We start from the raw sequence: 12,858 nt of genomic DNA, 5'->3' as shown, positions 1-12,858 counted from the left end.
ATGATGTCTTATGAGACAATGTCTTGGGAAGTACAACATTTATAAAGCGAAAGTTGCAGTAAGTAGGAACTCTCCTGAAAAGCTTGACATTTGACTCTCAGCATTTTGGCAAGATGAAGAAATCTCATGAATTATATAAAAGGCTTCTAAGGGAACTAGAACCACTTGTTTCAGAAAGGAAAGAAAGAATACCACGTATCCCCAAATTTCTCATTGAAAACTAAGTAATAAATATAAGGAAGAGTAAAAGGGGGGCATTAACCTGTTTGTCACACAAAGAATAATATAAATCAGATGTGAAAGTTGGATTTCAAAACTCAGAAGATAAAATTATCTCTGTTACCCAAAAATAATGAAAACAAGGCCTCTAGTCCCTAAATTAATTAAGTTAAGGCTGTATTCTGTTCTGCTGGAAAGGTAAATCATTAAACTATCAGAATTTTTTAATGCAATTATTCTTTTATTAAAAAGTCCACTAATTTCTATGCCAAAGTTAACTATATATGCAAAACTTATTATTAACTGTCAACTCATTGATTTGGAAGAGAAAATACTGGACTTTTTGCCTTTAAGTTGCAGTGAATCATTAATATTTTATTTAAAATTATATTTACTGGTAGCTTACTCTCCCCCTCTTTTTTTTTCTTTTTTCACTTTTACAGAAATTGTCATTGATTTTCAGCCTAAACTGATGAAATACATTTGTGGAGATAAAAAATTAAAATGTAAGCCATGCTTTTATGAATTTAATTTATATGATCAATCTTTAAGATATTGTGAACATTTGTAACCTTCTTGCTGTTGCCAGTTTTGACATAAAGCTATGCTTATATATGTTTCCATCTTAAACTAACCTTGATATTATGCTATTATTATAAATAAAAAATATATCGCTACTCTTAAACTCCAAAGTTACTTCCTAATCTATTTAGAAAAACTAATGTATTATTCTATGAATAGTAGAAGATACACACTTTCACCATTTTTTAACACAATTTTTTATTTCACAAACTGTGAAACTCTTAAAGGAAATACAGGATGGTGATTTGCTTGTATTATACTTTTGTAGAAGTAAAGCTGGAGTTCAATTAGAAATGGATGCAAGTGATTGACAAAGGACATAATTAATCCCATAAACTATCAAATATGCCATTGCAAATAAGTCATTTTTAAATAGGAAAGTGCTGCTCCTTTAATTTTGTGAGCTTCCATGTGCTTTCTTTTTTGAGACTAGCAACCTGAATGAAACTGATGAGATTTTGGTCTGTTTAAAACACTGAGTGACAAAGAAAAAAACTAGCTGTGTTCAAGATAGGTTTGATACATCTTAAATTTCTGTAGGATAGTGATTTAACTTAATTTTTTTATAGTTTGTGCAATAGCTCTGAAACGTGTCTCTGTATATGATAGGCATAAGAGTGATAAGTGTAAGTATTGTAGTGACTATTCTTGTAGTGTTAAGCGTGTAAATGTGTTCAACACACTTGTTTCTAAGTTAAGCATATTCAGAATGGAGGGTAATATAATCAGATTATTTAATATGTTCAAAACGAAATTCGAGTATCTAGTCTATGTCTCTGTCCCTTAACAACATAATCTCCTAGAGACGATTATTCTATTACGTTAACTAGTGAAAACTCAGCACCCAGAACCATGTTTGGAGAGTGGCAGTGCTCAATAAATACTTGTTAAATAAATAAATGAATGCATGAAATGTCAATGTTCAGTTAATGTTTATCAAATAAATAAAGATATTCAATTGTTATTGACAATAAAAATGTGTTTAAAAATACATTTATAACTTCAACCTATTAATTGATTCTGCCATTTATCTTTTGAACAGGATATTGGAATGTTATTTAGACAACAATTTTGTTGCCAGGTATAACACAGTAGTGGACAGAATGGGGGTCTGGAATCAGACAGTCCTTAGATAGACTGGTTGTACTGCTTACTAGCTGGGTGTCAGTGTCTTTGAGTAAATTTTTAAACTCAAAAAATCATACATACTTCGTTAAGAAAAACTGAGGAAAATCAGAACTCATGTGAAAATTTTTTGATCAAATGACAATGTGTATATAACACCTGTGATCAGTAATGTTAAGTATCATTATTGTGCTATATATTATTACCTTCTTTTTTCATTCCTGCTCTAAAACACTTCCTTAATCGACAATATCTACATTGATTCCTTTTGTCCTTGTCAACCACGCATTGCCGACTGAACCTATAATATCAAAAAAAAAAGATGTATTAGTTTGCAGAAAATTATTTATGAAAAAAAGCAAACAAACGGACTTTAAATAAGTATGGCCAAATTTGGCCCAATAGAAAGAATGTATAAGAACAATTAATTATGAGTAATCCAGTCTCACAATCAGCACGTACGTGGAAATACAAGCCTCACCTCTCATGGAGTCTTTATAATGAAATAAAACTGAATGATATTTCACTTTTGGCCAGTGTATGTGGTCATTTCTATCATGAGTCATGAAAGCCAAACCCAGTTTCAGAATCTTTGGCACATACATTTTAACTCTATCAGAACTCCATTCCTTTGCACTTCCATGCTTTTCTCAATCTAAATATTCTTTAATTTTAAATGTTCCTCACATCCAATTAAAGTTTACTCTAATGCCAAACTACATATCCAGAGGCAGCCAAGACAGCATTAAGTGTACAGTCTCTAAACAAATAGGTACCACCTCAAACTGACTAAAGTGGCTATAATCAGGAAAAAACAAACAAACAGACAATAACAAGTGTTGATGAGGATGCAGAAAAACTGAAACTGTCACACATTGCTGGTTGTAATACAAAATGCTGCAGCTGCTTAGGAAAACAGTTGGGCAGTTTTGTAACAAAGTTGAATGTAGAGTTACCATCTGAGCCAGCAATTCCGCTCCCAGGTATATACCCAAGAGAAATGAAAACATAAGTCCACACAAACACTTGTACACAAATGTCCAGAGCAGCATTATTCAAATAGGCGAAAGGTGGGAACAACTCAAATGCCTATTAGCTGATGAATACACAAGAAGTGGTACAACCACATGATGGATATTATTTTTGGTCAATTAACAGCAATGGAGTACTGATACATGCTACAACATGGATGAACCTTGAAAACACTATTCCAGGTGAAAGAAGTCAGTCACAAAAGGCCAAATGTTGTATAATTTCATTTATATCAAATGCCCAGAAGAGGCAAATCTATAGAAACAAAATGAATTGGGTTGTTGGAAAAGTCATGATGCAGTTTTGCAATGAAAAACATAGAAAAAATACATCATGACTTTTCCGACAACCCAATAGACTAGGAGTTGCCTCACACTGGTCGGGGGGAAGCCGGGGGCAGGGGAAGGTAGTAACTGCTAAAGAACACCAGATTTATTTATAGGGCGGTAAAAATGTTCTAAGTTGATTAGAGTTATGGTTGTGCAACTCTGTGGACATAGTAAAAAACTGAATTGTACACTTGAAAAAAAAGAGTACAGTCTCTGGAATTAGATCGGAGCTTGATTCCCAGGTCCACCATTTATTCTCCATAGAACTTGAGAATGCTATTTGACACCTCCAGTTAATTTACAGTCATAAGATAGAGAGGACCTACCTTAAAAGGTTGTTATGTGGATGTAGTCTAAGGACTTTGGGGCAAATGTTAATCATACAGTAAAGAATAACATTTCTTCACATCTCTGGCCTAAAATTACCCATATGTTTTGATATATCCCTGTTTACTTGTAGTTGACGATTAATGATGAGAATAAAAGAATATATTTTGTGATCTATAAAAGAAGATATTTCTTCAAAAAATACGGGTGGCCATGTAAAATTGAATTAATATATAACCTACGATAAATGAAGTGAGCTGGAAGAGAGATGTACTTTCAGGGTGAGGAAAAAGCATTGTTCACGTGGGGATGCATGGCTGAGGTGACTCAGGAGAGGGGACCAAGTCATAAAAGCAACAGGAGAGCACATTCTGTTAACATCACATTAACGCAAAACTGGAATGAACATATTATTAAGCAACCACTGTGTCTGAGACCCAGGCACAGGGGTTAAACAGAGGAATATAGCCTATCTCCTCCATTCAAGGAAACTACAATTTAACAGAGTACACATATGGGTTTACAAATAGCCACAATAAAAACCATAATGTGAGAAGTAGTGACACAGTACTTTCAAGTGCTTTTGGGGGGAAAGCCCAACTTCAGTGTGATGGAACAGTTCGCGAGGAGATGGCATTTGTAAATCTAAAGAAATGCATAAATGTGAGGCCAGCAAAACTTGATCTTAAAACATTTTGTGCTCCTGAACTTGCATCAATACAGTAACTATTTTCCCAACGGAACATCATAGCATTTGCTTAATAGCAAAATATGTAAGGAAGGCTAAGGTGGCAGCAGTACTTGGGATGGGAAGGTGTGAGGCGTTCAACTGCACATGTTGTTGGAATAGTTTTTAAACTTCTAAACATTGCTGTGGGAACACTCCTTTCCCTCTTTCCCCAGGTGGAAGGGTGGAAATCTTGATTTCACAACACTTTGTGCTGATATGCTATGATTCTTAAACTTTTTTGTTGGGTTTAGCTGCTTGAAGTGGCAGCTCAGCTTGGGCTGGGACTCGAACCGGCAACCCTGTTGCTTAGAGCTCGCACTCTTGAGCGAGCTCTTAACCAACTGAGCCACTCAGCTGGTCCTGTATTTCACTTTTTACAGGACACATCACTCAAGTGTTGTTTACATGTTATTCTGGATATATTTTAGTTGATAATTTTGGAAATCTACTTGGTCTAATTTTACCTTTAGAGTTTTGATATATGCAGAGGGTACCAACAAAAATGTATACACATTTTAAAAAGGAAAAAACCGTATTAAAATTGTAATGCTTAATATACACCAATAACAAAAGATGAATACAAGTCACGTTTGACTTCTGCAATTACAAGAGGTGCTCAAGGTGGTTAACATCAGTGTAATTTTAATATAGTTTTTTCCTTTCTTAAAATGTGTATACATTTTTTGGCACCCTCTGTATAAAAGCAAGACCCAACTAAATATTATTTTTCATTTACTAAATAGGTTACAAAATGAATGATTTACATTTTTTTGACCTACTAAGCTGTCCAGGGAAAGTTACTAGAAAACACTAATTAGGTATTTGGGGAGTTATATATTAACTTTTGCATACTCCTAGAACTCAAATGACATCATATTGTGGAAGAATTAACTTGTTTTCAAATATCCAACTTTTTCCTTAAACAACATAACAATCTTCCACATGCCTTTCTTCGATAGAACACAGATATTTTTCTCTTATAATCAGTCATTATTAAAACTCCATATTTAACATAGATATAATCTGCATGAGAGAACTGTCATTCTGAACACTCAGTGTGGAATGTCTAACCCTAAATTGTGCTATGATGTTGACTAGATAATTTTTAAAAACACAGAAGAACATCCTACTAGAAATAAGTTAAATAAGTTTTACATAAAACATTAAGTTCAATGGCAAAAGAATTGTGGCACGAGAAATACATTTAAAATTTCAGGATTGAAAATTTAATTTCATTCATTGACATGAACAAGCTAGCAAAATCATCTACACTTTTATGATTTTGTTTGAAAAGGTTCGGGATGTAATGATGCTAAAACAATAAAACCCATATGCAGAAAAATACACACAGTATGAAACCATTTAAATACAGATTTAAATATGTCTATTGGTATATGAACATGTGGTAAAGCAATAAAGAAACACAAGGAAAAGAGAGTAAATTTCAAATAGTAGTTGCCTCTGGGAGAGAGGGGAGGGAGACAAAGTGTCCACTAGGCTCCAACTATATAGGTCTGAGTTGGGTGGTAAGAATGTGTTTTATAAGTCTGAGTGTTTCATTAAAAAAAAAAAGGAACCACCTGTGAGAATGCATCCTGCATACACACCCACGCATCCTCACCCTTCCTGTAGCTTGTAGATTGGGTTCTTAGAGTTACAGAAACAAAAAGCTCTGATTTTCACTCGCTGACTTCTTGGACGCCATTTTGAAACACCTCGAAAGAGAACGTTCCTAAGAAGAAAGAGCATCTCAGGTACCTGCAGGAATAAACGTGACTCTTGCGGATGCTGCGCCGGAAGAAGCCCTTGCAGCCATCACAGCTGGAGGCTCCGTAGTGTTTTCCTGTCGCTCTGTCCCCACAGATAGCACACAGGCAGTTCAGACTGTTGTCTGCGGTGTTCATACTTGTCGTCTCTGGGGCAGAACTATCAGCTAACGTAAAAAAAAAAAAAAAAGAGTAGAGTTTGAGAGTTACTACTGAATCTTTCTAGTTTAAATCACCTTACTAAATATTCATAGGCTTGAAATAGTCCATTTCTTGGCTTCTTGGAGGTCTCATGCCACCGCTCTCCTTCTAACCCCTGGCTGCTTCTCCCAGTCCCCATTTCAATTCCCCCCTCTCCTATTTCTGATGATTAAACTTTGGGACACTGTAGGGCTCAGTCCCCCATCTACACTCTTTCCCAAGGGAAGCTCATCTAGTCCCATGACAGTAAATATTAACTGTATGATGAAAATCCCCCAATTTTATCTGTAGCTCTGAGGTCTCCCATGGGTATCTGTGTGAAATGCTCAAATACATATTTAACAGCTTCACTTTGAAGTATAATAGGAATTGCAAATTAACGTATAAAAACAGAACTCTGGTTTTTCCCCTAGAGCATATTTTTCTTTCAGTCTTCCTTATGCCAGTCAGTGGTACCATCTAGCTCCAAAGGCCAATAACCTGCAAGCATTCACTCAATACATCCCATCACTCAAATCCAACCCAACAGTCAAGTTCATATTTTCAATATACATTGAATCCGTAACTTTTCACCCTTTCACTATGGTCACCCTTATCCAACTGCCCATCTTTCCACTGGATCATTACAATAGTCTCATATCTAATCTCTCTCCTTTCACCCTTGATCCCCCCTATAGTTCATGACCCCAAAACCCCCAAAGTGCTCCTGGTATGAGACAGTCACATCTATCAGCCTTCTGCATCCAACCCCTAGTTACAGATCCGTCTTACCTGTGCGTGATCAACGCCCCCTCTCACCTCTCTGATCCCATTACCTGGTATCATTTTTCACCCTGTTCACTATTCTCCAGCAATGCTGCCTTTTTTTTTTTCCTTTTCCCCTTAAAGTTTGTTCCCATCTCAGAGCTTTTACACTTCCTGTTACTTCTTCCTGAAACTTCTTCATCAAGAATTTCTTCCAGCTGGCTCTCTAGTTGTTGTTCAAATCTCACATTTTCTGTGAAACATACGCTAAATACACTTCTAAGAGAGTCACCTCCCATCTGCCCACAAAATAGAACATAGAACCTTCCTTATATACATATTTTTTAATAACTGCTTCATTGTCTAACATCATATTCTGTATTGGTCTGCTCACTTATTCGCCTTCTTTGTCCATGAATACAAACGTCACGATGTCAGAGAATTTATTTGTCTTGTTCACCCCTCTGCCTTCCAGTTCTTAGAACTATGCCTGATACCAGTGGGCATCTAATACATAGTTTTGAAGGAAGAGGCTTAAAAGAACCCACAAAAATATTTTAACTTCAATATTTCCTAAATGAGTTAATGTTGTTGATTACATCTTTAAAAATCTGTAGGTACTCAAAAGACATTGAACAGATACGGTAATGTATTTTTAAATTTTAATTTATCATAAATTATCTAATATAAACATAGTAAAAATGTATTAATATATCTCCAATGTAACAAAAACCAAAATTAAAGGTTGCACATCTCCATTATATTCTGTGACAGCACATACATTCTACTTACTAATACTTTTGAGTTGACAAATATTATCATGTATAATTTCATAAGGTAAAAAAAAACTTAATGAGAATATGCTTAAGATTAACCATGTGACATTATAAAATTTAAAGCTAGGAATTTCTCTTTTGGTACATAAACAAAATAGATATTAGAAATGCAGTAGTTACAAGTGTTAAGGATTGACTGTATTCTGGGAGATTATATGGAAACAGGAAAAAAATTGAACTCTTGTTTTAAGTTAATATCATACTCATATATTATTAACAACACTATTACAAGAAAACAAGTTACACATTGCTTTGGAAAGTCAGCTGTTTTAGTGAATATTTATGGTAAACCTGTCCCTACTCTTTAACAATCTAGTCGTTAAGAAAATCATGATTCTATTGAGATACTCTATTAAATATCTCTAATCAAACCTAAACATAAAGAATCAAAAAAGTGACTTCCTAAAATTTGCACTATTGGTTCATTTTAAGTGTCTTTGTACCAAATTTCAGGATTCATCTTCCGATAACTTAAAAACATTGTCCCACTAATAATACAGCAGAGCAGAACATTAGGATATTTGTGTATAAAATACATTCACAACCCTGAATTACACACATACACAGACACACACATTCTTTCAATGTACACATAATTAGTAGATTTTAGGAGTGCTCTGAGCTATAACTAATCTTGGGTGACATTTTTACCTAAAGAAGAAATTTAATGTCAATAGCAAACTGTATTATATAAAGACATGAACCCTAAACAATTCATGTCTTATTCAAAGTTAAAATGTTACAGTAGATAAATACCAAGAGCTTTGTAAGGCTAAACATTAGCTTGTCAAGTGGGGTTATAACATAAACCTTTTATTTCCTTTCATATTTGTGTTCAGCGCAAAAACTTGGTCGTAATTTTTAAAGCAGTTTCTCATCAGCAGTGATTGGCAGTCAGAGTAATGAAAGGAGAAGGCAACCAGTACAACTCTGCAGCGTCCTAGGAAAACTTCGTTCCATACCCCATTTTAAATACTGCACAGAAAACACACTTTATAGTCAATCTGCTGATATGACTTATTACTATGATTCACAGAAAATAAAATAACTGCTGAAACTCTTCTTTTTACCTAACTGGCCCGTGACAGAATTCTGCAGTTACTTAATTACCTGTAACGAGGCTTTTTCTATCTCTAAGGTAAAAGAGGCATAGCGTGATTAATTCAAATTTTGTGACAAAGTCCAAAAGCTCACATTTGTGGCCCTCAAAAGCAAGCCCTGAATTTTCCAGCAATGAAACATGGGGCGATCACCTGCAAAGCTGAGTTTTTCTTCTCCCACTATACTTAATTTATATAATATATATATATATATATTATATATATATATATATATATATATTTACAAGCCGATGAGAACTCACCATTCGAATTATATAGAATCTGCATAGTTTCGAACTCCAAAGTGGTATACGTCGGATCCAAAACTTCACTGTAATTCGCCATATCCATGTCCAGTATCGGCTCCGATACCCTCATCATTGATTGAGAAACACACATACAAGTGCCGGCACAGGCCCAGCGTGTGTGATGGCTGTTGGGCTTTCAATCCGTGACTGACAACCCAAAGTTAACTGTAACTGAGTGACTTATGCGCTCTGGTGGGAGGAGCTGCAGAACTGTAAAAGCTGTAGCAGCCCATAATCTGCTGCTTTCTTTTTCTTTTATGGCATGCTAAAGCAATTCCTTATGATAATCTTGGAATGCTTCGTGGGATCACCTTATCTGCAGTGCTTAGTGGACTAACATGATTTCCTAAACTGATTGCCAGGAGACAATAAATGATGTCATTAAGAGGCTTAAAAATAGAAAAGAGAATCTCTTGGGTTTTAAACTGTAATTATTGTGTGATTTAGCCCGCTGAAGGCGCTGAAATCACATACCCCATATTCTAAAAGATGGAACTTTACTGTTATAAATTTGATAAGTCAAGACTCTAAGGTAGCCCTTAATACTTAACATAAGCCCTTCAAAATTTCAAGGTTTTTTTTCACCTGGACGATAAAGCTAACTTTGTTTATGTTGCAATGAAACGAATTTGTAATTTGAAATGACAGGGATTTATGATATATTCCTGTCGCAGCCTGGGCATAACCCAATAAGGTCTTTACATATTATCTCTAACTATCAATTTATGAGTCTGTGTTCCTTGCATATGTGTAAACTTCCCAAGGGCAGAAGTATAATTGATAATATACTGTAGGTATTCAATAAATAATTGTGACATGAATAAAGTTTCATTTCTTTTGACGCCTGATGCTTCATTACCTTCTAGGCAAGAACCTGAAATAAAATCATCCCTAACATGCGGATCTACACAATCCTATCATCAACCTCCTAAGATCTAACATACACACAGCACATGACGTCTTTTAGGTGTACATGTACCAAGGAGCATTGAGACGATAATACTCAATGGTTGTGTTTTACTTCTGAGAATACACGTATTGATTTTGTCTTCCAAGAAAGAACTCCACTCACATTTACATTATAAAGTGAATTTCATTTTCCTCATTTGTTAAAGACTACTACAAAGAAATATTTCTTATTCCGTTTCTTAAGACCATACACATGGATTATAGAAATTATTTTATTTTTCATCTGGCCAGGCTGGTCTCTTCAAAGAAACTCAAAACCACGGGCAGAATTGCGAAGCAAATAGCCAAGTCCAGTGAGTAGACAGACGCACTAAATGAGTGAGCCCTGGCATGTCCCCCTTGCCCTCCTATTCTGTAGCACAATTCTTAATTGTGAGGATAATATTTGGGGAGATAAATTTTAGGGACTGATTTCCTTTTCTTTTTTTTTTTACTTTTTCTCTTGTGATGAGAACTTTTAAATTTTTTTAAAACTTTATTGGGGAACAGTGTGTTTTTCCAGGACCCATCAGCTCCGAGTCAAGTCATGGTCTTCAATCTAGTTGTGGAAGGCTCAGTTCACTGGCCCATGTGGGAATCGAACTGGCAACCTTGGTGTTAGGAGCACTGTGCTCTAACCAACTGAGTCGACTGGCCTCCCTGTGGGCTGATTTTCTTTAGTGAAGGCTAACTGGAGTCCCTGAGGTTCAGAAGTGGCCAGCCAGCAAATCCTGTGGCTTTCATTGGCATGGAGTGGTTCTCCTTTGTGGTGAACTTAACACAGACGTGTGTCCTGGGCGACCCAAAGGATCGAGCTGTGCAAGAGTCAGTCCTTTGCATCAATGTAGCAACTGAGCAATGCTGAGAGATGTGACTGTGAGAATGTCCCGACAAAGGAAAAGAAAGAAAACTAAGGCAGAGAAGCATTAATTTACAGGACTGCAAAACACTAAGGAAAATGTGAGTACAGTCGTCCCCCCTTATCTGCAGGGGATACGTTGCAAGACCCCCAGTGGATGCCTGAAACGTGGACACTACCGAATCCTACATATATTATACTATGTTTTTTTTATATATATACATACCTATGATAAAGTTTAATTTATAAATTAGGCAAGTAAGAGATTAACGAGAATAATAATAAAATAGAACAATTATAACAATATATTGTAGTAAAAGTTATGGGAACGGCTTGGGGGCCACGATTAAGTAAAATAAGGGTGACTTGAACACAAGCCCTGTGATCTACCTCGATAGTTGATCTGATAACCCAGATGCTTATTACATGACTAACGGGGGATGCTGGGCACAGAGACAGCGCAGAAAGGCAGATAGCATCGTGCTACTCAAAATGGTGTGATTTAAAATATGACCTCTTTTATTTCAGGGATTTTCTATTTAGTATTTTCGGACCACATCTAGCTGAAACCGCGGGAAGCGAAACCATGGAAGGGGGGTTGGGGGCTTACTGTTTAGCTCAGGAGAACAACGGCATCGGTTTTATTGTCCGACTCCATCCCGTGCCCATGGGTGGCATCCTATGGGGTTAGGGCATTCTACGTGAAGGGGGAAGGGGCTAGATTCATCTCAGCACAAATCCAAATGCAGCTGCCAGCCATTAACCAGAGCTGGTTTTAAGATGAAGCCTCGTTCTCATCCATGACACTGTCAGTCATTTTTCCCATTTTATAGAGTAAAAACTTAAGAATTTCCAGAAGATATAGCAGATCCAAATAGCAGGTATATCTATCTCAAGTGGGCGGGTTGTCTTTCTAACGGTATTTGATGTGGAAGCACACAGAATGCAGCCAGCCTCAGCCTAGTAAAGGGAAGATTCTCTGTAGTATTTTATTATGACATGAAAGAACATGAACAAATGGCATTAACATGCTACGTAACAAATACAAGTGGCCCCTGACGACCATGTAAAGTTGGTGAGATGGTCAGGGGACATGGCGGCACTATTCACAATAGCCAAGATGGAAACAATATAAACGTCCATCAATGGATGAATGAACAAGAAAAAGCGGTATACAATGAAATACTATGCAGCCTTAAAAAGGAATCGGGCTGGCCGAGTGGCGCATTGTTTAACAGCTGGCTTGGGACGCCAGAGGGCCCTGGTTCGGATCCAACATATGAGGGCCAGTGACACTGCCCTCTGCAGCTAAGATGCTGAACAACAGCTCAACCTGGAGCTGGGCTGCCCTGAGTCACCGGCGATGAAGAACAAAACGATAGCAACTTGTCTGTTCCCCTTCCCCCAACTCCCCCAATTCCCCAGCACTGTTCCCATCCCCCAATGCCCCAATAAAAATCTTTAAAAAAAAAAAAAAAGGAATGAACTACTAAACCATACTTCATCATGGATGAACCTTCAAAACTTATGCTAAGTAAAATAAGCTAGTCACAGAAAGTCAGCACTGCACAAGTCCATTAACATGAGAACTCTAGTCAAACTCATAAATTCAGAGAGGAACAGTGGTTGCCAGGTGCCAGGGGGAGGAAGAAATGGCGAGTTACAATCAAAGGGTATAAAATTTCAGCTAAGCAAGATGACTAAGCTCTAGAGACCTGCGATATGACATTGTACCAATAAACAAGAATGCAT

At 36.5% G+C, this 12,858-nt stretch overlaps 1 protein-coding gene across 2 annotated transcripts in view; it reads right to left on the bottom strand.

The window, feature by feature from the left end:
• The window catches only part of HNF4G (hepatocyte nuclear factor 4 gamma), a 60,511-nt gene that overhangs the window by 14,646 nt on the left and 33,007 nt on the right, over positions 1-12,858 (bottom strand). The window contains exons 1-3 of one of the 2 annotated variants that reach the window (XM_019643586.1): positions 9,255-9,382; positions 6,103-6,277; positions 2,133-2,227 (exon numbers count right to left, since the gene is read on the bottom strand). In XM_019643586.1, the coding sequence (XP_019499131.1) occupies positions 2,133-2,227; positions 6,103-6,277; positions 9,255-9,372 (388 nt within the window). In that variant the 5' untranslated portion in view covers positions 9,373-9,382. Of the gene's footprint in view, positions 1-2,132; positions 2,228-6,102; positions 6,278-9,254; positions 9,383-12,858 lie in introns of those variants that run through there. The other variant, XM_019643587.1, reaches the window with a different exon arrangement.

Source organism: Hipposideros armiger, unplaced genomic scaffold, assembly GCF_001890085.2.
Source record: "Hipposideros armiger isolate ML-2016 unplaced genomic scaffold, ASM189008v1 scaffold_80, whole genome shotgun sequence".
Lineage (NCBI taxonomy): Eukaryota > Metazoa > Chordata > Mammalia > Chiroptera > Hipposideridae > Hipposideros > Hipposideros armiger.
Note: the sequence above shows the minus strand (reverse complement) of the source record. Positions and strands in the feature narration are given on the sequence as shown.